This window comes from Eptatretus burgeri, chromosome 11 (assembly GCF_056783735.1).
Source record: "Eptatretus burgeri isolate ZD-2024b chromosome 11, Ebu_testis_v1, whole genome shotgun sequence".
In the NCBI taxonomy this organism is placed as follows: Eukaryota; Metazoa; Chordata; class Myxini; order Myxiniformes; family Myxinidae; genus Eptatretus; species Eptatretus burgeri.
In genome coordinates, this window is record NC_140971.1 from 17,171,613 (window position 1) to 17,197,168 (window position 25,556).

At 42.5% G+C, this 25,556-nt stretch overlaps 1 protein-coding gene across 1 annotated transcript in view; it reads right to left on the reverse strand.

Annotated features, from left to right (window-relative positions):
- ZNRF2 (zinc and ring finger 2) overlaps positions 1 to 25,556 on the reverse strand; it is a 65,529-nt gene that overhangs the window by 334 nt on the left and 39,639 nt on the right. The window contains exons 2-4 of the mRNA XM_085845375.1: positions 13,419 to 13,514; positions 3,913 to 4,018; positions 1 to 2,912 (exon numbers count right to left, since the gene is read on the reverse strand). The exon at positions 1 to 2,912 is cut by the window's left edge and continues 334 nt beyond it. Coding sequence (XP_085701501.1) covers positions 2,855 to 2,912; positions 3,913 to 4,018; positions 13,419 to 13,514 — 260 coding nt within the window. The 3' untranslated portion in view covers positions 1 to 2,854. The remainder of the gene's footprint in view (positions 2,913 to 3,912; positions 4,019 to 13,418; positions 13,515 to 25,556) is intronic.

The following is a 25,556-nucleotide window of genomic DNA, read 5'->3' on the forward strand; positions in this document are numbered from 1 at the left end:
TCTCCGTCTCTCACATCCTCATCTTCCATCCTTAGACAAAAAAGTAAAACAAGCATTTAAAAAAAAAATGTATTCACATTTACCAATCATAAGATGCTAAAAACTGTCCATTATACAATGATGCAATAACCATTCTGTTCGGTTCAAAATGCTTACTGAGAGACGATGCAAAACTTTACAACTACAAAATACCAAATGCACATTCACAAGAAGTTGTGTTAACAAAGAGCCAATCATATCTCTGAACTCTGATGGTTCTCGTATTCAGCAAGAACGAATAGCCAGTTTGGCACACGAATCACTCTTGTTTCCATTTCAGATACAGAGATTTCAAGAGTCCTGTTTTCTGCTGGTCAATGTAAAACCTTGTGATCAAAGCATTTCTGCACAGAAACTGTGACGCTCATACAATAGAGCTGAGACTGATGACAACAAACTCTTCACTTGAGATACAGGTGTACAAAAAAGTTCATTTTGGATAAAACAATATATATTCATATTTGTGACAAACTGATGACTAAAAAAAAAGTGATCCTTTACCGTACAAAGTGTTGGCTGGCACGAGACGAGGAAAAACTGACATTTTACCACATAAACACCTTTGTCATCCACGTGCCCTATATTGCAGTGAAAATTCAGAAACACACCAAGTAACAACCACCTTTCTGTCCTGTCCGATTCCAGACATTAAACTACAAATGCCAAAAATGCAAGAAACTAGGTGGCCTTAACAGCAGGTAAATTCAAAACATGAATAAATTAACTAGAATCCACAACTTTACAAACTCCAAAAAAGTGAAAGCTATATCTGCATCGAGTCTGCCTCCATGACCGATGAAAGGTGATGGTCAAATTTGGACTGAAATCCAACAGTGATAAGCTTTTTGGTTTATATGGTCAGAACTCAACGAATAGTCAGTGTTTTGTAAGATTCAAACAAAGATCTGCTGAAGCCACTTAAATTGTTTCATGGAAGAGACAAGTACACATCATGTGATGAAATACTCTACCAAAAAGAATGTCGAGGAAAAATAAATAATGAGACAATGGCAGATTCTAATTCAAGAATACCTTATCTCTGAGTCCACCAAGATTGTGGTTCAAATCGGCAAACTCCATTAGCTTCAATATGAACTACTACAATCGTTGAAGAATCGAAACAATTGGGTTTTAAGAGAGGGAACATTAAAGTAATAAACCGGAACACGAACGTACTTGAGGCACGTCACAGCAATTGCGGACCCAAATTAAGCACAAGCTAAGATAGTGCACGATGAAAAGTGAAAGACCGACGGATGATCCGCAAAGCCGAGTGGTCCAAACAATTGCTACAAAGATGGTCAGCGTGGGCTCCCAGAAAAATTATACCTGCCATTCATATGGTTTCTTGTGCTGAAGATCCTTTTATTTATTTTTTCGATTGTATATTTAACTCAGTGAGTCAAGCAGAATCCTTTTGCAGTTTGTAATTGGCATATGATCTTGAACACATGCCACACTGTATTTTAACCCAGTTTCGACCGAGCAAAGCATTTACACTGTCCATTTGCATTGCGATGTAAACCAGCTGTCTGAGATTGTTTAGTGGATACACTATTAGTAGATATCGTTAAAGTGGGATACCTGGGCTTGACACAATGGCCTCGAGATACGCACACTCGCCTCTAAGTTGTTTAGCCTGGGTTAAAATCCTGACCCGGTCTTTCAGTGACGGTGATTTATCAATGTGTGTGCCGTCTCTCGGATGGACGTTAAACTGGGAGCCCTGTCTGCCAGCATTCGTTGGTGGACATGAAAGATTCCATGGTGTCCTTCGCAAAGAGCAGGTGAGCTATCGCTAGCACCATGAACAAATTCCAAATTCCCGTCCTAACCAGCAGAGGGCACATCAGTGGCACAGCCGTAATGATGCTACCACAGCAATGATGCCGTAGCCAATGATGCTACCACGCAGCATTGTGCTGCATACAAACGGAGAAGTGGGATAACTTGTGCTAAAGTGAAAGCACAAAGTGGAGCAAGACTGATGTCCAACTGGTATAAAGTGCTGCTTTAAACGAGGTATAAAAGTCTCATGTATTAAGTTAATGTAACCAATGCAGAAATGATGCCTTTGCACATTTCCAACACATTGAAGGGATATTTATCACTGGAATGGATATTTTGTAAATCATCTAACAATTGAAAATGTTACAAAGCCTGCACAATCATTTTGCAAGCTGCGATAATATATATTTATATAGGTATATTTTTGGGGGTGTTATTTTTTCACAACTTTAAAAGTTCATCACAGCAGTGTGGACTGGATGGATGAAATTTGGAGTAAAATGGAGAAAAAAGAAGATGGATTTTGATTTCTCATCTACATTTATCGGGGTGATGATGTGCCATCAGTTGGTGAGAGCAACGTCTATGAAGTAAATGTTGATTGAAATTGTGAGAAGTGATTTGTATGTTAAAAAAGCAACACTTTGTCCGTTAAAGGTCCTGTGTTCCAGTTTACGGTGCAGCAAAGGAAGATTGTTTTTTTTTTGTTGTTGGAAGGAAATCAAATTGCAGTGTGGCGAAGGCAACGTCTGCAACAGGTACGTGGCACTTTTCTCCACCACGGTTCCAGCAGTCTGCAAGATGTGCATGTTTAAGGCTTATCTTCAGCTGTACTGCAGGCAGGTAGGCAGGTACCCCTGTGGACAAAACCAAGCTGAGAAATGAAGTGGATATCGCCGAGGGTGAGGCGGGAGGGGGGCATCACTCGGCAATGTGGGCTGGGTGTTACTTGGCACTGTGACAACAGCATGTCATGTTGAGGAATGCAGATGCGTATTTAGCGTTCTCTGCAAATACACTCATTCACTCAGTCTGAAGGATGCTCCGGGCAAGTCCTGTTCACTTCAAACCAAGAATCGATGCAGCTACAAAAAACACAAACAAAGAAAGAATAAGAATGATTAAATACAGAACACGTTGCGTTACATTCAAAGTACACCAGCCCCATGCCAAATAAATAAATAACAAATTGTCCAGCGTGCGACATCGCCAGGGCGCCTTAGGTGCCCGGCAATGCCACCTTGCAGCACATGGAGTCGGAATTGAGAGTGGTGTACAATAATTGATTAATTGCATCATGAAAATAAATAAATAAATATATAAGGATCGTAAAATAATTTCTCAATCAATTGCCGATAGCATACCGAAACCACCATTGTTTCATCCAAATCTGTAACTTTTTGAAAATAAAGTAATTCATTGAAAAAAGAAATAATTAATTGATTAATCAACAACTCAAAAATATCCTTTATAGCCAAATAACTTGGTCACTGTCCTGTCCAAATATCAGATTCCTAGCTCAGAGCATAGCTGAGATATCGCCCAGACAAACAAACAAGAAAGCAAGAAGACTGAGTACAAACTGAGTCCTCCCTTCCTTCGGTGCCTGGCAATGACGTCATGCATCGCCTGCCTGGATTTGGAATTGGGATGCAGTGGTGTACAAAATCATAAACAATGTGTGTGTGTATGTATATATATATATATATATATATATATATATATATATATATATATATATATATATATATATATATATATATATATATATATATATATATATATATATATATATATATATATATATATATATATATATATATATACATACACACTTGTAGATTTCTGCTCAAAAAGGCATGGCGTGATCATTTGTCAAGCCTGAACTACAACAGCAATGTTTATGGTTATGGATGTGGCTTTCTCGAAAGCAAGCAATGATCATTTTCCAAAAGAGCCTCCCACTCACTATTATCACCAACAAACCCCTGCAGTCCCCACACCCACAATCTTTTCCTCGAGTAGAATTTGAATTTACTTGTAGCTTAATCAAAGTGATGCAGTCTTATCACAAACATTGCTTACGGTTTGTGGTAGACACAAAGGCATGGTAATCTTGCAATGGTGTCGCCTTGTATGAGATCCTCCAAACAAATGGCACATTCACCAACATCATTTGACAGCACGTCCTCTGCGGGACACGGTCACACCCACACACAATATAATGTGAAACTTCTCGAAGTTTGTAAGAAATAACGAAATGTATATATATATATATATATATATATATATATATATATATATATATATATATATATATATATATATATATATATATCATGTATATATACACACACACACACACACACACACACACACACACACACACACACACACACACACACACACACACACACACACACACACACACACACACTAAATGCACCGGGGAAAGGGAAACGTGAAGTTTGACTACCACTCCCTCAATCTCCATTGGACATAGTCCTACGCCGATCACATCATATCACTTGCCTTCTGGTTGAATGGTTTGCATTTGCGGGAACAATTGTCTGGGTGGCAGACGGATGGTTGTTCTTTGCAGATTATGCAGTTTTACCATGTGAGACAATCAGTGGCAATGCTCACCATAAGTCAGGAGGTGCGTAGATGTATAAATTATGAATCTGGTCATCCTTGGTTCGATATTTATCGGTATGCCAGCCTGTTGAGGTCAAATAAGCCTGAAATCCGGATAGGTGCCTCTTTTTGATGTTTAACTGATGTTGACCATGTAATCTTTGTCTGTTTGTCAGAGTTGCCGGGCTGAGGCCCAGTTGGATGTGATGCTTTGGTGTAGGATTGTGTCCAATGGAGATCAGGGGAGTGCTCATCACAATATATATATACCCACAATTAAGAACTCACACTTTGTTTAAGTACAACCACAAATACAAAAAGCTGTTAAAATTATCTGCAGCACAAACTGCATGAGCATGATCTTCAAATCGACAATGGTAGCGAACCCCTTGGAGTCCAAATTGTTCAGAAATCATTACATCATGAAATTTAATATAAATACCCATTGGATATTCAACAGGTAGAACAATAAATGCACTTGTTCACACATTAAAGGTTTTCTTCTCTTTTTTTAACATGATCTAAGACTGAAAGTAGGGCTGACACGCGCACACACGCGCGCGCACACGCACACGCACACGCACACACACTTAAATTGAAATAAAGTAGAGATTTTAAATGTCATATAATTTTTTTCCTGGAAGTCTACCATTGTTGATGCAGCATCTTATACACCACCATATTTAACATGTTACATTAGTTCTTCATGCCTTTTGTTTGTGTCCTTTATAACGTCCTTAAAAACTGTTTCCTGTTTGGAATGATTTTCAATTTTGTTTGGCTGCCAGATAGGCAGACAGTGTAAAAAAAATATGGGCAATACCCCTGGGCACTCACCTGGTCGAATAATGATACTGAGGAGGAAGTCAATGTGGGACGGAATCAGCAAAATGTACCAATAAACCAATGCTTTCGCAAATACCAATTCGGAGGGGCAACTCCACCCCCCCTCACCCCAGGAAATCCCCTTCGACATTAGGTCAGGTCAGGTATGGGAGCATGTGCCAGAACAGCGCGTCGCTGCGTCCACTTTCCGTCGGTACTCCAGGGGCCTCCGTCTGGCCATCCCCCAGGCAGATGCCAGGCCCATCCCCATCTCCTTGAGATGGTGGTCAACCTGCTGCAACCATGAGGCATGTGGTTGGCCCACTGGCCTCCTCCACTCATGAGACTCCCTCGCTGAGAGAATCTGGTGAGCAGGATCAGCATCAGGAAAACGAGCCACATGTCCATACAGCCGCAACTGACGCTCACGGACTATGCAGGTAACAAATCTCATCCGAGTCTCTCTCAGCAACCGCTCGTTGGACACAAAATCCGACCAGCGATAGCCAAGGATTCTCCGAAGACACCTGGTACCAAAAGAATTAAGTCTCCGTCTCAGATCCTTGGTCAGAGTCCAAGTCTCGTACCCATAGAGCAAGACTGAAAGTACCAAGGACCTGAAGACTCGGACTTTCGTCCTCCCGCACAGGTACCGGCAGCGCCACACCCCGTGATCCAGTGAATCCATGACTCCCCAGGCTCGACCCAGACGTCTATTGACCTCTGACTCGCAGCCAGCAGAGATATGAATATCACTGCCAAGGTAAGTGAATCTCTCCACGACCTCAACATCCTCACCACAAACAGACACAGACAGGACAGCAGCATCCAAGAAGTCACCGAAAGCCTGGATCTTAGTTTTGACCCAAGAAACCCGTAATCCCAGCGGCTCCGACTCTTCATTCAGCACCTCGAGGGCCTCCAAAAGGATGTCTAAAGTCTCCGCAAAGATGACTGCATCGTCTGCAAAATCAAGGTCCGAGATCTTGACATTCCCAAACGATGCACCGCAACTTGATCTCTCCGACATCCTCCCTAAAATCCAGTCCATACAAGTGCTGAAAAGTGTGGGGGCAAGTACACATCCCTGACGAACTCCAGTAACAACTGGAAATAAGTCAGAGGTGGTACCACCACACTTCACAGCACTCTCAGAACCAGAGTAGAGTTCAGACATCAGATCGATCAGTTTTGGTGGCACCCCACGAAGACCAAGAATCCTCCAGAGGACATCCCGATTCACTGAATCGAACGCTTTACAGAGATCAACATAGGCTGCAAGCAGCCCCTGCCGAAACTCTCGTCTGCGTTCGGTGAGGACACGAAGGGCAAGGATACGGTCAATCGTTGACCTCTTTGGTGTAAAGCCTGACTGCTCTGGACGCTGGTGCTCAAGCAGATGGTGGCGAACCCTATCAAGAATTATCCGAGCAAAGACCTTGCCCGGCACTGAGAGCAGCGTCACCCCTCGGTAGTTGTTGCAGTCTTGGCGATCACCCTTCCCTTTCCAGAGAGGGACAACAAGGCCCCTCTTCCAGTCAGTTGGGATGATGCCTGTGTTCCAGGCAGAGCACAAAACTGCATGCAATGACACGAGTGCAGCATTTCCACCAGCCTTGAGAAGTTCGGCATGGATGCCACAAATCCCTGGAGCTTTGCCCCGTTTCAACTGGTTCACCGCAGCCCGTGTTTCCACAAGCGAAGGTGGACCACAGTTGATTCGTGGGTCAGCAACAGAGATTGTAACACCCTTGACGTCCAACTCGACAGCTGGGGGATCAGCCTGGTACAACTGCTCAAAGTAACCCAGCGGGCCTTCACTTCAGACTCCTCTGTCAAGAGCCTACCACTCTCTGCTCGAACTGCAGTGCTCCGAGGGATGGGCTTGGATGAACGCAATGCACGAATTCCCCTGTAAGCGGGACGAGAATCACCTGTCCACAGGTGATGCTCTACCCCTTCACAGATTCCTCGCACATAGGCCTCCTTGTCCACCCTCAGTGCACGTACAGTTTTACGCCTCAGCTCCCTGAACAGCTCAGCTCTGCCATTCAGCCTGGCCCTGCGACTCTGGTCAATGGTATCCAGTGTCCCTTGAGAGACAAAATTCTTCTTTGCCCTGCGGTGAGTTCCAAGACATCCACCGGCAACATCAAGGACGGTGGTCTTGAAGGCGCTCCACAACTCTTCAGGACACCCCAAAGCACCCAGACCCCCCAAGTGTCCACTCAGCCTGTTCGCAAACTCCTCAGCTACTCTCTCATCCCTGAGCTTGGCAACATCCAGCCTAGGCTGGGATGGTACCATTCTCCAGGATTTAAGGTGCAGCTTTAGAGTTGCTACAACAAGCCTGTGGTCAGTATTGAGGAACTGCGCACTCCGGTAGACCCTGCAGTTCTGGATCATCCTCCAACGACCGTCAATGAGGACATGGTCAATCTCCTTTGCCACACCGCCAGCGTTGGAATACCAAGTCCAGCGATGAGCTTGTGGGCGCTGAAACCATGAACCAGCCACCCTAAGTCCATGACTTCTTGCAAAGTCAAGGAACTTAGTGCCATTCTGGTTCATAGTTCCTGACCCATGGGGACAAACACACACCTCATAACCATCCCTATCAGTTCCAGTCGATGCATTGAAATCCCCCAAGACTAGAAGTGTATCTCGTCTGGGGCACTGATCAACCACAGACTCGAGCGTGGCGTAGAATGCATCCTTCACGGTGAGATCACTCGCCTCAGTCGGAGCATAAACAAACAGAGACCACGGAAATGACACCTAAGGAGTGACGAATCCTTAATCTCATAATACGCTTGTTGACCGGTGTTACCTCAATTATCATTGGGGTCAGCTTATTGGACACAGCTACAGCAACTCCTTGGGTATGGTAACCATCAGAGCGACCAGACCAATAGTAGGTGTAACCACCCACCATTATCTCGCCGCAATCCGGTCTCCGAACCTCAGAGAGAGCTGCAATCCCGATGTCCAAACGCTTGAGCTCAGATGATAACAGAGACAGGTGATCATCCTCTCTTAGGGATAGGACATTCCAGGCACCCACCCGAAGGGACCGCCTCAGGTTAACCCAAGGAGACCGCCGTCTGGTGGACGACACCTCAGCACCACTCTGGCACACTCTCCCGCAATCTGACCCAGGGATGTTACCCTGTGGTTTCCCTCCTATCAAAGATTGGGGGTCCCGAAGACTTTGCCCCAATCCCGTCATCCGGTGAGCTGCCCTGAGAAGGGAAGCTGCACAGGAGGTACTCCCACGGAGTGAGTTTTCAGATTTTTTTGCGTTTTTGCGTTTTGCAGAATGAAGGGTTTTATGGTGGCCGGAGTGCAAATCCTGCCACCAAGCCACCAAGCAAGCAACCACAAATCCTTCGACATCATTTTTTCAAATAGCCTTAACAATCTATGGGACATCATGGGTGATGACGGTTGTTGTAAATTTTCATCAAAATTGTGTGTGCAGTTTTGGAGAAGAAAGCAAATACATATTTTTTGGGGGGTGGGGGGAACTCTCCCGTAAACTCCTTCTGTTGATCCCCTCAGACCACAATTTTTTTTTAATGCCCTGAACAAACTTTGGTACATCACAGGTGATGAAGGTTTTGGTCAAGTTTCATCAGAATTGCATGTGTACTTTCTGAGAAGAAATAAAATACCTATTTTGGGGGACAATCCCCATAGGCCCCTTAGGGTCCAATTGCTTATAATGCCAAGAACAGACTTTGGTACCTCCAGGGCGTTGAACGTTGCAGTAAAGTTTCATCGACATCTTCTGTATAGTTTCAGAGAAGAAGTTACAAGTATTTGTGGATGGACGGATGAACAACTCGCCATTCCATAAGCTCCCCGGAACTACGTTCCAAGTGAACTAAAAATTCAATTGAAAAAGTAGAGATTTTAACGGTTTTCCAAATGATTTTTGTCAGAAGTCCACCATTGTGGATGCAGTGCCTGAAACACCACCTTATTTACACGTTAAATTAGTTATTTGTGTTTGTGTCTTTTATCATGTCCTTTAAAACATTAAGTTTACTGTTTGGAAAGATTTCCAACTTTGTCTGACTGCCAGACAGGCAGTCAGAATAAAAATATTCTCACATTCTCTGCGCATGCACGATCGAACAAATTCAGAGCCAAAGTACTGTTAAACTACAGCTTCGATTTCCGATTTATGTTCAAAATGGAACATTTAAATTAAATCAAGTAGTTCCTTCATCATAAACTGACGTTTGTTGACAGACAGACAAAGTGAACCAATTGCTTAACCCCACTTTTCGCTTGGTGTGCGGGAGGGGGGTGGGGGGGGGTAATGGTCACTCTCTCGATAGCAAGCAATGAACATTTTGGTGATAAGCTATAAAATACAGCTATTGTCAAATTTGCAATCCCATTAACATGTGGTTAAAAAATATAAACCTTTGAATGGAGTTTCTGAATTGCCAAGCTTTTTGGTGTTCCCACCTAATCCCATAGCTCATAATGCAAGTCACAAATACTACATTGATATGTGCACCGGCTGTGTAAAACGACAATGTCTCCAACTGTCATTGTTTTGCATCTGAAGCATGCATGCATGTGCGTCCTCCACAAGCCACACACACTAGAATGTGTTCGTGAGTGAACGGATTGGGAATAAATGTTAAAATCTAACTGCTGTTTGTCTGAAGCACTATCGAGGAGGTAATGTGCAATTTATGCAGCATCACAGTCAGAGGTTCAAAAAGGTAAGGCAACATCTCTGCGGAAATGGAGTGGTAGCAGAATGCAAAGTAGTCGAACATCGATTCTACGGACGCTGCTCATGGATAGCGAATCACATTTGAAAGCATTTGGTTAAGGGTCTAAGGGGCTGTTCCGAATCAACATCTCTGTGAGCAACATGTAGCCAATGTTGAAATCCTGGGAAATATTCATGCAAAAACAAAAGTGCAGTTCATCCAAAATGCTTTTTGGGTGAGTTTTATTGCAGTTGATGCAAGCTTTATTGCACAATGTTGTTGTCGTCATCGTTGGTGTGATATTGTTGTTTTTGTTTTCATCATTTAATTCGATCAGAAACATGGACAGCCAACCGAGGTCAACACAGCCATAGGCCCAAGTGATTGACCATGATCTTCTTTCAAATTCCGCACAAGGCATGATTGTCTGAGGACGCAGCTGTGCCGCTGATGCAGTGCCTGAGCTGTAGGTTCGGGCAGGAATTTGTAATCTGTTCATGGTGTCGGCAATAGCTCACCTACTCTTCGCCTTTTAGGTCTACCAACAAATGCTGGCAGACAGGACGCTGAGTTTAACGTCCATCCAAGGGACGGTACACATATTGAGGAAATGCCCTGCCTGTGAAACATGGGGATGCCAGTTTATAGCTGGGCCGAGATTCAAACCCAGGCTAGACAGTTTGTGGAAGAGTGTGCATAGATCCAGGCCATCCTGCCAACCACAAGCAGAATGATAATCTTCACTTCCTTAGAATAAGTGCATGGCTCACAAAGTGGGTACACTACTGTTGCACAAAGGGCAAAAAAAAAAGTTTAGGGAAACATGAAATGCAACCCATTATGTTAATCTGCATGTATTCAAATAGCTAAATCTAAATTTTTAGACCTTCAGCACGTCCGGTTTTAAAGTTACCACTGAATATATATGCAACACTGTAAATACACATTCGAATTTCAAGCTTGGCGTCAGCGTTATGTACGACGGAATCAGATGAAAAAAACAACGTAATAAACCAATGTCACCCGCAGGGTGACCCGTATCTTACCAAAAGGTGATCACGTGTGACTTCTTTAAGGTCACACTGAGGTGAACAGAGCTGCTATCCACCAGGAGCGACTCCTTGAGGAATATCTGCCTACGAGAGATTCCGATGAGAATCGTTCTACAGAGTAACCATGAAAAATATGCGTTTGCCTCATAACGTCACCAAATGACGTCATAATGTCTCAAGCTTGACATATCTAGAAAGCACTCATCGAGGTGTTCAATTTGAGGTACTACACGGTATGGTTCCTAAAACTTGAAAATTTGACCTTGGGGTCAAATATGTTTGTCCTCAGGCGCTAACCATGAAGGTCAAGGCCAATCGCCACCAAAAATTAATCAGCTGAGCGCCAGACCATGAACTATATTCCCATGAAGTTTGAAGACGATCCGATCAAAATTACTCAAAAAATAAGGGTTTTGTTGACTCCCCTGATTTGCGACAAAGTGACCTTGACCTTTGACCTTGACCTTCAAAATTTTATGCGCTGAAAGGAACCTCTATAAGCCTGTGATATGCGAAGTTACAAAAATTTCCAATGATAACTGTGCTCTGCAGAGTGATTTATACGTGATTACAGACAAAAAAAATAACATATGAAGGTCAAGGCCAATCGCCACCAAAAATTAATCAGCTGAGCGCCAGACCATGAACTATATTCCCATGAAGTTTTAAGATGATCCGATCAAAATTCTCAAAAAATAAGGGTTACATCGACTCCCCTGATTTGCGACAAAGTGACCTTGACCTTTGACCTTGACCTTCAAAATTTTATGCGCTGAAAGGAACCTCTATAGGCCTCTGATATGCGAAGTTACAAAAATTTCCAATGATAACTGTGCTCTGCAGAATTTTTTATACGTGATTACAGACAAACAAAAAAAATAATAATAATAAAAAAACATACAAGCTGACTAACATATCTTGCAAAAACTTCGTTTTGGCAAGATAAATATTATATTTTGGGATAAGAAACAGATAATTTTTACTCTGCCTTTTTAAACAGCCTCAATATGTGACAGGAAAAAGAAAAAAACAACACATTTTGAGAGAGTCCGATGTGATAAATTATGTAGAAAACACAGACGAGTTCAGTAGCAAAGAAAGCCACACTTGTAAGCGAAAAATAACGTTAAAATCAAATCTATTTCTTTCGAACTTTTGAAAATAATCACTTTAAACATGAAAAGAAAAACATAATTCTTACCTCTCGGATCCTCACGAAGCACCAAAAAAAATTCTAGAGTTGGTTAAAATGAAGAATTATCAGACAAATGCGAGTCACCTCATTCGGCTCGGTGTCCTCATGCTGGATTCGTACGTTATGGCTCTCGCAAAAACACGGACACGAAGACAAACGCTGCGCTCGACGGCGAATTGAAATGTGCTGACACGCTTGCAAGTGCCTATTATATCCATCAATCGGGGAAGTTTGCAAGATGGCAAGGTTTTCTAATGCTAGCGTTATTTGCGTCCGACGAGAGATGATGATTCGCACATAACGGGACTGACACGAAAATCAAGACGGGATTACTTGCGGTCCGAATTTTATTTTATGATCACAATTTTGATCTATATTTTTCTGCCGTTAGACTCTGTCATATTTCCAAGAAATTAATGGAGATTTGGAATAAAAATCATAAGAAACATTATCAACACTTGACTCCTTATTTTTCTCGATGCAGTGGACATGAAGCGTTATGTACGAATCCATTATTTCATCAGATAGGGTAGATGCCAGAAAACCCGAATAGGGAGACAGAACATCATCAAAACATAAAAGAGACACCAAAGTTCACATTCTGAGTCACCACACTCAAAATAACTGTCACATAAGAAACTTATAGTAAAATAAAATTTTTGCCAATCAAACTAACATTTCTAAGGTTAAAATACCCATATTCTGTTGCTTTAATTCATCTTTAATAAAACAGGGAAATGGAGAGTATGATATTGCCGGTTTCTACAGGTTCCCCAAGATGTCCACTTTCATTTCTGACCATTGATGGTTTGTCTAAATACATCATAATAGTTTTATGTGTAATTTCTCACAAACATACCACAGCATACCCACTTTGTGAGCCATGCACATAAGCAATCATGTACAACTGAAGTAACATGTACAACCTACCATCTAACAATAAATTATCGCATAAAGTCATTTCAACAAACTTCACAAATATTTTTACTGGAGACCACCTTTCTTATAACCTGAAACAGCAATTAGATGCCTTTAGCACAAAAAGGAGGAAAGGAGGAGGCATAGCGGCAATTTGGAACAGAACTAATGTAAACTGCAGAAAATGGGAATTAGGGACAGAGGATGAAAGAGAGGCCTTGGTCCTACCATTATAAGAAATCCGAGGCTTGGTCAAGCACATGACAAGATGAACTTCAACTTCATCGGAAGCCACGAACTTTGAGCAAAGTGGGCACTTCAGACCTGTGAAAGATGTGGGACGTGAGAACCACTCACATTAATTAACACTGAATGCTTTTAACCTTTTCAAGCCGATTATTGCTTCCAGCAGACAAAAGCCACATACTCCACCACTTATTCAACTCTACAGTCCGACAGAACGGTACACAAGTAGCCTTTGAGCTGTTTAGCCTGGGTTCATTTCTAAGCCTGACTATAAACTGCCAAGCTGATTCTTCAATGAGTGTGCCATCCCTCAGATGGCTCTTAAGCTGGGGACCAATGAATGTTTAGATTCCATGGTTTCTTTCAAAAACACAAGGCGATTCCCATCACGAACAAGCTCCAAGTCCCTGCCTCCATACGCAGGGGCACTGCACCAGCAGCAGGCTGAATTCATCATTGAATCCCAGTGCAACATGCATTCATTATCAACTACGCAATCCTGCCACCTTTCAAACTTGACTGTTTTATGCCCCCAACTACATCAGGACGATTTGCTTCCAATTATACAAATCTAAATGCTTCATCAAAACCATATGTAATCTCTTTCTCTCTACACAAAATACTCCATAATGACAAAGTGAAAACAGGTTTTTAGAAATTTTGACAAATTAATTAAAAATGAAAAGCTGAAATGTCTTGCATCAAGTATCAACCCCCTTTGCTATGACACTCCAAATTGACGTCAGGGTACATCCAATTTCCTTTGATCATCCTTGAGATGTCTCCACAACTTGATCGGAGTCCACCTGTGGCCAATTCAATTGATTGGACATGATTTAGAAAGAAACACACCTTTCGATATAAGGTCCCACAGTTAACAGTGCATGTCAGAGCAGAAACGCCACCATGAAGTCCAAGGAACTGCCCGTATAACTCTGACATAGAATTGTGAGGAGGCATACATCTGGGAAAGGGTATAAAACAATTTCAAGAGTGTTGAAAATTCCCAAGAGCACATGAGCTCCATCATTAGGAAATGGAAAGAATATGGAACTACTCAAACTCTTCCTCGAGCTGGCCACCTGACCAAACTGAGCAAGTGGGAAAGAAGGGCCTTGGTCAGGGAGGTGAGCAAGAACCCACTGACCACTCTGACAGAACTACAGAGTTCTTTGGCTGAGATGGGAGAACCTGCCAGAAGGACAACAGTCTCTGCAGCACTTCACAAATCTAGGCTTTATGGGAGAGTGGCCAGACAGAAGCCACTCCTGAGTAAAAGGCACATGACAGCACACCTGGAGTTTGCAAAAAGCACATGAAGGACTGAGAGCATGTGGCAAAAGATTATGTGGTCTGATGAGATGAAAATTTAACTCTTTGGCCTAAACAGAAAGCACTCTGTCTGTCAGAAACCGAGCACAACTTATCACCCATCTAACACCATCCCTACCGTGAAGCATGGTGGTGGCAGCATCATGCTATGGGGATGCTTTTCAGCGGCAGAGACGAGGAGACTGGTGAGGATAGAGGGAACAATGAATGGAGCGAAATACAGGAAAATACTAGAGGAGAACCTGTTTCAGAGTGCAAAAGACCTCAGACTCTGGCAAAGATTTGCGTTCCAACAGGACAATGACCCCAGGCATATAGCCAAAGTAACACTGGAATTGTTTCAGAACAAGAACGTGAAAGTCCTTGAGTGGCCCAGCTCAAGCCCAAACTTTAATCCCATTGAGAATGTGTGGAAAGACTTGAAGATTGCCGTTCATCGACGCTCCCCATCCAACTTGACAGAGCTTAAGCAAATCTTCAAGGAAGAATGGGAGAAAATCCCCAAATCCAGATGTGCAAACCTGATACAGACATACACAAGAAGACGCAAAGCTGTAATCGCTGCCAAATGCGCTTCTACAAAGTATTGACTCAGGGGATTGAATACTTATTGATGCAAGACATGACAGCTTTTCATTTTTAATTAATTTGTAAAAATTTCTAAAAAAAAGTTTTTCACTTTGTCATTATGGGGTATGTTGTGGAGATCGCTGAGAATTTTTGTTAATGTAATCCATTTTAAATTCAGGCCGTAACACAAGAAAATGTTAAAAAGTCGAGGGGTGTGAATACTTTCTGAAGGCACTGTACATACAAGAACGGACACTCAGTCAAGCGCATACCTCCTCCAGGCTAAACAGTTTACGTTTTGTATCCCACTGAAAGGCCGGATCTGGATCCCGACCTGAACCAAAATCGAATCAGCTTGTTTGTGTTACATAACTAATTCATCGACCAGGTTTTGTCATAACTTGTCCATAACTTGAACTTGAAATAACGTGTTATAAATAATTTGGGGCCCCATATCTCAATGGTGAAGAATCACTTTTAAAAAAAATTTTAAACTCTCGTATTCAGATCCGGATTGGTATCTTCACGAAAAATAAAATAAACCAATGTCACCTGCAGGGTGACCCGTATCTTGCCAAAAGGTGACCACGTGTGACTTCTTTAAGGTCACACTGAGGTGAACAGAGCTGCTATCCACCAGGAGCGACTCCTTGAGGAATATCTGCCTACGAGAGATTCCGATGAGAATCGTTCTACAGAGTAACCATGAAAAATATGCTTTTGCCTCATAACGTCACCAAATGACGTCATAATGTCTCAAGCTTGACATATCTAGAAAGCACTCATCGAGGTGTTCAATTTGAGGTACCACACGATATGGTTCATAAAACTTGAAAATTTGACCTTGGGGTCAAATATGTTTGACCTGAGGCACTAACCATGAAGGTCAAGGCCAATCGCCACCAAAAATTAATCAGCTGAGCGCCAGACCATGAACTATATTCCCATGAAGTTTGAAGACGATCCAATCAAAATTACTCAAAAAATAAGGGTTTCGTCGACTCCCCTGATTTGCAACAAAGTGACCTTGACCTTTGACCTTGACCTTCAAAATTTTATGCGCTGAAAGGGACCTCCTATAGGCCTCTGATATGCGAAGTTACAAAAATTTCCAATGATAACTGTGCTCTGCAGAGTGATTTATATGTGATTACAGACCAAAGAAAAAAAAAAAAACATGAGGGTCAAGGCCAATCGCCACCAAAAATTAATCAGCTGAGCGCCAGACCATGAACTATATATTCCCATGAAGTTTGAAGACGATCCGATCAAAATTACTCAAAAAATAAGGGTTTCGTCGACTCCCCTGATTTGCACCAAAGTGACCTTGACCTTTGACCTTGACCTTCAAAATTTTGTGCACTGAAAGGGACCTCTATAGGCCTCTGATATGCGAAGTGACAAAAATTTCCGATGATAACTGTGCTCTGCAGAATTTTTTATACGTGATTACAGACAAAAAAAAAAAAAACAACATACAAGCTGACTAACATATCTTGCAAAACTTCGTTTTGACAAAATAACAATTCATCCTTGCCGCACACCAAACCTCTCCACCAAGTTTTGTCCAAATCCATGCACAACTTTTTGAGATATGTTATATGTTGCTTTTATCCCCATAACTCAATTGTGAAGAATCACCTTAAAAATTCTCGTGTCCGGATCGGATATGGATCTTCACTAAAATCTCATCAATTCGTCCTTGTGGCACACCCAACCCATCAACCAAATTATCGTCCGAATCCGTTAACAACATTTTAAGATATCCTTCTCACAGACAAACAAAACAGACAGACAGACTCGGGGTGAAAACACAGCGTACATCAGGCCAACATCAGAAAAAGGTAACAAAGAACAGGGATGATCTTAAATAGAAAGAAAAATAAAAACATAAAAAGGTGAAAAATTACAGCTTGGGGCTCGCTTTCATTCCTTGTTCGGCAGTCTGAAGGGGTGGTGAGGGTTTTTTTCTTTTTCTTTTTTTCCATTTGCCCATACATTTGACAAACAGCAACAAAAAAATTCGCAGCTGGTGCCCTTGGTATGCTTGTTTGCAATACACCTGCATCATTAAAGCAAAGCATGGCAGCCCACGACCTGTTTGCTTCCAACCATTGAAAAACACGCAGGGAAATGTGTGCTGAGGCGTTGAAAACGTTATACAGATGACATACGCACAATGTCCACAATCTAATAATTTACCTTTACTGTATACATATTTATATGTTTACAATACTGTTACGAATTCTGGCCCGCCTAGCGTGCGAGCGATTGCGTAACTCCAATCGCAACCGCGTCGCCCACCGGACGGACAATTCAGTCGTGACCCTCCTGGAACTACCGCCAGGAGCCAGTCACGGGTGGGGGTTTAACCTCACCACGATCGTGCCAATTGCCCATCCACGCAGGATAGGGTTGCTCGCCAAATTCGACCTACCTAAGTACCTGCGCGAGTAGTCGACCGGGCGATCGTACCTCGCCACAGGTCGGCCGAGGACACGAACCGCTTAAGCGGTCCGTTCCGTGCTGCAGTGATAACCCAGCGGTGTTATCGCCGACCTCGACGGATGTGATTCTGTTTACCGGGCATTCAAAACCCTCTACTAATTTATTCTGCGATTCAAGATAGCACTTTCAAAAGGGAAAAAGACGACGAACGGGATACATTTCACACAAGGACATATTGCACACACAACACAAGCAAGGCAGTCATGCAATATACAAGCAGGAAATAGAAAACAAAAGCAATACGACTGACTATAAGCAAGGATCAATTTACATGCACAGTTTCTACTTGGCAGGACACGGCGCCACAGCATGCATACAAAAACAAAGAAAAACCCTTCCTATAGGCAGGGAGGTAGACAGAGTTCGTAAACCTTTATGGCACGGGACCTGGAGGACCGAACGGGTCCCGTGAGACCGAAGGGTCTTACCCGCGCCCTCGTGGCGCGATGGTGGGCAGGTTGTGATGTCAACTCCCCACGGCCTTGCGTAGCCGCGCCTGACCTCGGGCCCCTGGCGTGGTCAGCGAGCTCTCTCCGGCGTTGCTGCTGGTGTTCCCACGACCCACGACCCAACAAGCAAAAGACTGAAGGGCAGAAGGGGCTTCAGGACCAGAGAGAGAGAGAAGCCCAAAACAAAGAGTCCAAACAAAGAGAGGGAGAAGAGAAGCTCAAGGGGTGACCAGCGCCACGAGACCAAGCACGAACAAGCCAGCATGAACCGAGAAGAGACCCCCGAGCCACCTGTCTGTTCGCCTTTTGTAAAGTGGGGCTCCGCCCTTTTCCCCGCCCCGTTTCTGGCTCCACCTCCCTTCTGGAAGCTTCCCAAAAAGGGGCGTGCCCTCTCGCTCCCCCCTCCCCGCGCCATGCGGGGGGCGAGGAAAGTCAGTTTTGGCTCGGGGCCAGGGAATTATTCCCCCAAAATCAGACCCCTCCTTTACATGACCTTTGACCCCTGCTCGGATCGCACCTCCCCCACACCAAGCGCGGGGAAGAACAGGCGGGAGAATCAGGCGGGAAAAAAAACCCCACATGCTTCTCAAGGGCTTTTTGTTCTGCCATTCGGAAGCGGTTGTTGAGAGCGACGTTGGTGGTGGTGGTTTGGTTGTAGTTGATGGTTAAGGTGATCGTGGTTGTTGTGATGGTGGCGTGGTTGGCGTTGTGGTTAAGGTGGTTGTTGTAATGGTGGTTGAGACGTGGTTGGTTCAAAATAACGACAGAAAAGAAAAACGGCTATCTCAAAGAGTCGCAACCCGGTGAACACGAAGAATCCCCTTTAAACAACGGTGGGGACCTATCTGCACATAAACTTAGCGTCATAATTGATCTAAGGACCCTTTATGGTGTATTACAAATTTCCACAGCCGTAACAATACGTTACTATTTACATATACTTATATAATGAATAATAAATTAATGTTGACACATATTGGACGAGAGTATCTCGTTTGTCAAACATGTTGAACAACCCTCTTACTATGGAGCCAGCCACAAGTAACTTGCTTTGGAAATGCAATTATATCCACCATTGCATCTGAAATATAGAACTCCATTAGTGGGATCACAGATTGCTGCAAAACAACTGGCAAAATAAATTTTATCAATGCTCCGATACAATTACTGGTGTGAACCAAAAACTTTTGATTTGTCCTTTAAAAAAAAAAGCTTTGCATTTCAGCAATCTATAAAAAGAACATTACGTGCTTCCTCTCTCATTTCAAGAGTTTAGATGCAATTCAGAATGAAATCTCTACTGTCGAAAGTAAGCAACCCAAAAATATGATCCATACTTGGGAATGCAACAAGTGAATCTGCTCTAGTTCAACCTGGCATTAATAATAATAATAACAATAATAACAAGTAGTGCCAGGCACAACAAATCCTTTATGCCCATTTAAGGCATAAAGTTATTTTGGGGATCAAATTTAAATTTGATACATCCTTAACCTAAATGTTGATTATAAGGAATATAATAAGGAATATTTTAGTCTTAGTTTGAAGTCATGTTGACTTCTTGACCAATTAAACCATTTTTTGACGAAGTTATGACCGGAAAATGATTTTGACCTTTCAAGGCCACGTAAGGTCAAAGGCATGGTGTCAAATGAAAGCCAATAAAGGACTTCATATATGTCTTCCATAGTAAACACGCATATGCCTAACCTTTTTTGATTTATAATGGAAAATTTGTAATTTTGACCGATGACCATGACCCCCAAAACTTCGGACCCTACCGATCTTAACAAATATGCATTTTTCACAATAGGAATGGGTAGGATTATAAGTGACAATTGAATAAGGTTCACTATAAGCTTACTTTGAAGTAAATCAGATCATTTTTGACGAAGTTATGAGCGAAAAACGATTTTGATCTTTTCGTGACCTTGACCTTGACCTTTGATCCAATTGGACCCAAAAGTTAATGGGGTTGTCCAAGGTTCATTGCCCACCTGTGGATTAAATTTGATAGTGTTTGCAAAAGCTGTTTGCCATAAAGTTGCTAACACACAGACAGACAAACAAACAAATAAACCAATGTCACCTGCAGGGTGACCCGTATCTTGCCAAAAGGTGACCACGTGTGACTTCTTTAAGGTCACATTGAGGTGAACAGAGCTGAAATCCACCAGAAGCGACTCCTTGAGGAATATCTGCCTACGAGAGATTCCGATGAGAATCGTTCTACAGAGTAACCATGAAAAATATGCTTTTGCCTCATAACGTCACCAAATGACGTCATAATGTCTCAAGCTTGACATATCTAGAAAGCACTCATCGAGGTGTTCAATTTGAGGTACTAAACGATATGGTTCCTAAAACTTGAAAATTTGACCTTGGGGTCAAATATGTTTGACCTGAGGCGCTAACCATGAAGGTCAAGGCCAATCGCCACCAAAAATTAATCAGCTGAGCGCCAGACCATGAACTATATTCCCATGAAGTTTGAAGACGATCCGATCAAAATTACTCAAAAAATAAGGGTTTCGTCAGCTCCCCTGATTTGCGACAAAGTGACCTTGACCTTTGACCTTGACCTTGACCTTCAAAATTTTGTGCGCTGAAAGGGACCTCTATAGGCCTCTGATATGCGAAGTTACAAAAATTTCCAATGATAACTGTGCTCTGCAGAATTTTTTTATACGTGATTACAGACAAAAAAAAACAAATTAAAAAAAAAAAAAAAACATACAAGCTGACTAACATATCTTGTAAAAACTTCGTTTTGGCAAGATAATAAAGTAAATGGCCAGACATAGCACGTGGTGATTAGTTGCTGGATTGCTCGAATACCTGGGTGTGCGAGTAAGTGAAAAGTGTCAAACTGTGGATGTATCACACATGAGGGTAATGTTTGTCTTTTACACCACCTTATTTAACACATTACATTCGTTCTTCGTGCATGTTGTTTGTGTCCTTTCGAACATTCTTAAAAATGAAGTTTCCTTTTTGGAATGATTTTCAACTTTGACTGCCAGACAGGCAGACGGATTAAAAAAATTACTTCACTCCTCTCTGCACATTCATGTTCCGGTTCGTGTTCAAAATATAACATTCAATTGAAGTTAAGTTGTTCTTTGATAATAAACTGACGTTTGTAGACAGACAGATAGACAGGCAGAGTGAACCAATTGCTTAACCCCACTTTTGCTTCACATGCATGGGGTAAAAAGGGAAATATAGTACATTACTACATCACTCTTGGGTTCTTAAAGCCCAGATAAAAAAAAAATACAGCTCAGAATCCTTGCCATGGGAAGGCTCTGTACATGAAAACAGTTAAGAGTTTTTTGCCATTCCACACCTCAACAACTCTTACACACAATGGACAAAATCTACAAGACATTGATTGAGGTATGCTAACCACCATGGGGTGCAAGGAAAAGTTTACGTTACAGGTATTAACCATTTGTCAGAGCCATTGGCACGAGCCCTAGCAAGACTAGTTATTTATTCTTGCGGGTAAAAAAAACCCCCGTTCTTGAGCTAATAACACAGAACGGCGCCACTGTGCACTGCAGTAAAACTACCCTTATATCACCACATAGCTGGATAGGCTTTAACAGCATCAGGCTCATTACAGAATGTTGTGCAGACACCATGCAGAATGCAGAATGTTGATGCTATCCTCAATGTAAAGCTGCAGCAACTTCACAAACAAAGAGTTTAACTGACAGAGTAAGAGCAAAATGAGACGTTTCATGTCATGGAACAGAGGCTTACTCTTGCAAAGTACTATACAGGGTATCCACAAATTACCATTCCAAATTCAAACTGTCATAAAAAAAAAAGATTGAAATTGGACACAATAATGAGGTTTGCTGCAGGTGAAAGAACATTTATCAAATATTTGTCAAGATCATCATCAGAATCTGCATGGCCAAAGACGGCACTCGGATGATTCATTCAACATTCTCACCACTTATGCTTGGCTGGCCTGCCCCTTTCATCTATAGGATGCTGCCAGTCTCCATAAGGTTTTTGTGTCACTCACGAAGCGTTTTTCTCGAACGTAGGTGCACGGCGGGCGTAGGGGAACTGTGCGTCGACCCTGCGTTGCCCGCAGGTAGTCACACAGCACGCAAGGCCACCATTCAGCGACCGTGGAAATAGTGCGGCCGCCGTAATTTTTTGGGGGTTGGGAAAATTCATTTTTCATTGAGAAGAGCTTACGGCAGCCGCACGAATAATGCAAGCCCACCATACGCCCTACGTAGGTCGTCGTGCCCCCAATAAAATTGAGAACAAAAACATTGAGGCATCTTTGAGCCGGCTGGGACTTTCAGAATAAAACTTTGCATCAATAATGGGAATAAAATGTATGCATGGTTGACTTTTTTTTGACATTTACCTCATTTTAAGGTCATGACCTAATTATAGACTATTAAATATTTTCAGCATAATTCGACAAAGGTTTGTCCAATCTGAACGTAAATTGTACTCTCTAGATAGCCAAGAGCAGGACGTATTTACATTTCATTCACATCATACCCCTCTGGGTTAAAAGTCAAGGTCAAATGGCATTCCGAAAAAAAAAAAATGCTTTTTTTGTCATCGTTCAATTTTGTCAATGCGGAGTCTCAAAGACCGCTTGGCCGTACAATATGTTTTTTGCCTTATAACGGTGTACCTGCACTGAAGTTGTGCACCTGATATTTGATTTGTGTCCTTGACCTACTTTTTCAGATTGTGACCTAATTAACTAAAACACCTTTTTGGTCACAACTTGAATAATTTTCCTCCAATATTCATGATGTTGGGGTTTTATGGAAAGATTGTAGATGGGAACACATTTTCTGAATTTACACTCTATCCCTAAATGTTGAAAGTCTTGATCATATAGCAATCATACAAAGAGTATATGGCCATCATTGGATCACAGGCGCCGGGGAAGGCTTACCCACGGTGATCGCTTTGCCATTGCAGATATATAGTTTTTACTTACGAAATCTAAAGATTTCGTAAGTATATTGATGACTTTCGTCCTCTGTTTGTTTGTTTGTGTGTTTGTTTGAAGGCACGATAACTCGAGAACGGAAGAAGCTACCAATGTCAAATTACACCACGTGATTCAGGCCTAGGTCACATTTGCCACTGGGGCCGTGGGGTCTCCAAAATCTACGGCCACGAGCAAGTATATGGCGGCCGCAGTATTTCCACGGTCACACAATGTCGCAGTCACAGATGATTTTATTTTTCGGGGAGCTGCACGGCATATTTATAAATTGCGGAGACCGAAAACGTGGGGTTGCCGTACGGTCTTTGATTTGATGTCGCACGGTGACCTTAGGGCGTTCCTGCGGCGGCCATAGAATTTTCAAGGCAGACGCAAGGTGCCCACAAGGCGACCGCAGGGGGGCCCTAAGGCGAATGTGCAGCCAGACGGACGGTAACGAATGGGTTAATTTTTTTTTTAACCAGTTTTTTTGTTTCGGCTTGTCGAATTGCTACGACGAACGTAGAAATGAAAAAAGTTATAACTCCGCGTTATAATTCCATGGCGACCTTACAGCCTGTAAAATATAGCCATAAGGCGTAGGGCCACCCTGAGGCCACCTCAGAAACTCTGCGGCCGCCGCACGTTTGACAGTTCAGAGGGCGTACGGCCGCCGTATCCTCGCCGTAGAGCAAATGTGACTTCGGCCTCAGGAGGGTGATGGCTATCGCTGATTAGATTTTGGTCAAAAATCGGTCAAAGGTCAAGGTCACAGTGAGGTCAAAAAAAAATTATAACTCGAGAACGGAAGAAGCTACCAATGTCAAATTACACCACGTGATTCAGGAGAGTGATGGCGAGTGCTGATTAGATTTTGGTCAAAATCAGTCAAAGGTCAAGGTCACAGTGAGGTCAAACATTCGATTTTTGATGGTTTGGTACAGAATCATCGTAGAAACTTCTGGTTTGCGTCGCTACCTTCTCGAGAGACAGCTTTTATTAGACAAGGTCAGAGGTCAAGTTGACGATTTCGTAAGTACCAGTCTATGACTGCTTGTTTTTAAATGATAACTGTTTGAATTTGGAATGGTAACTTGTGGACAACCTGCATATCAAAATTATGTTTTATTTTACAAGCAGAGTGACTAGCTCTCATGAAAAAGGGACACTTGGGCAGGGATCAAGGAGGCCGCCACAGGCCCCATTGCAGTGTGAAGGGGCATCGCCCCTTGAAACCATGAGATTTCAAGCATATAAATAAGTTATGAAGTTTAAAGTACTGGTATTTAAATATGCCCAAAATTGTTTCTAGAACAAGATCACACATTGTATGTACAAGCCAGCAGCGTCATGGTAATTGACATAATGACCGAAACAAACAAACTAAAATACTGAGAATACAGGAAAAATGGTGTCTGGGGAAGGTATGAAACAGGATGCGAGACACTTCAGTATAATACGGGATGGCTGGTCACTGTGTTTACAAGTCAGTGTAAATGTGACAGCAAAATTGGCACTCCCTTCAAAAGCTGGAATGCACGGAAATGGCTGTTTGTAGCTTGATCTGCCGAGATCAAATGCCGAACCAGCAAAACACCCCCAAAGTCATTCTGCCATCCACAAAAGACATTTTTTATGAGTACAGTAATGGGAGTCTGAAGACTGTGGCCATTTCTAACTGCAATGATTAGGTTTTTCTGATTTATGCACAACATTGAGCACTTCTTGCACTGACACAGAGAGGACATTGTACAGATGTGGTCTATGTATGGGAAACAAGATCAAAGTGGTTCATGATGCAAGGAACCCAGGTTCAAATTTTAATTCCATACACTGTGTTTATGTTACATTAAATATAAAGCCCTTCATTGTTTTAGAACAAGGAACCATGTGCCATACTGGCTATTGCCCGATATGGATCCTGTTCAGCAGTGTGTCTGCCACTTTCCATCCTATTGATGGTTCACACACGCATATCTGGAGAAGCAGTCAGGCCAATTTCAGATTTAAAAGCATAATCGCTTACAGCTGTGTGCAGGCTGACAAAGTAGTTCCGACACCTTACTATAGTTCCCTCCCTAAATGATTGGTCCAACTGCAATGTTATACAAGTACCGCGAAACCCAGAGATTCGCGGATTCTACATTCGCAGACCCCACCTACTTGCTGTTCATAAAATGTGACCTGCTGCTACATTCGTGGCCCTGTGCTTCACCTATTTGAGGTTTTTCTAGGTGCAAAAACCATCTCCCATCATCCGTGCACATAAAATCTGAAACC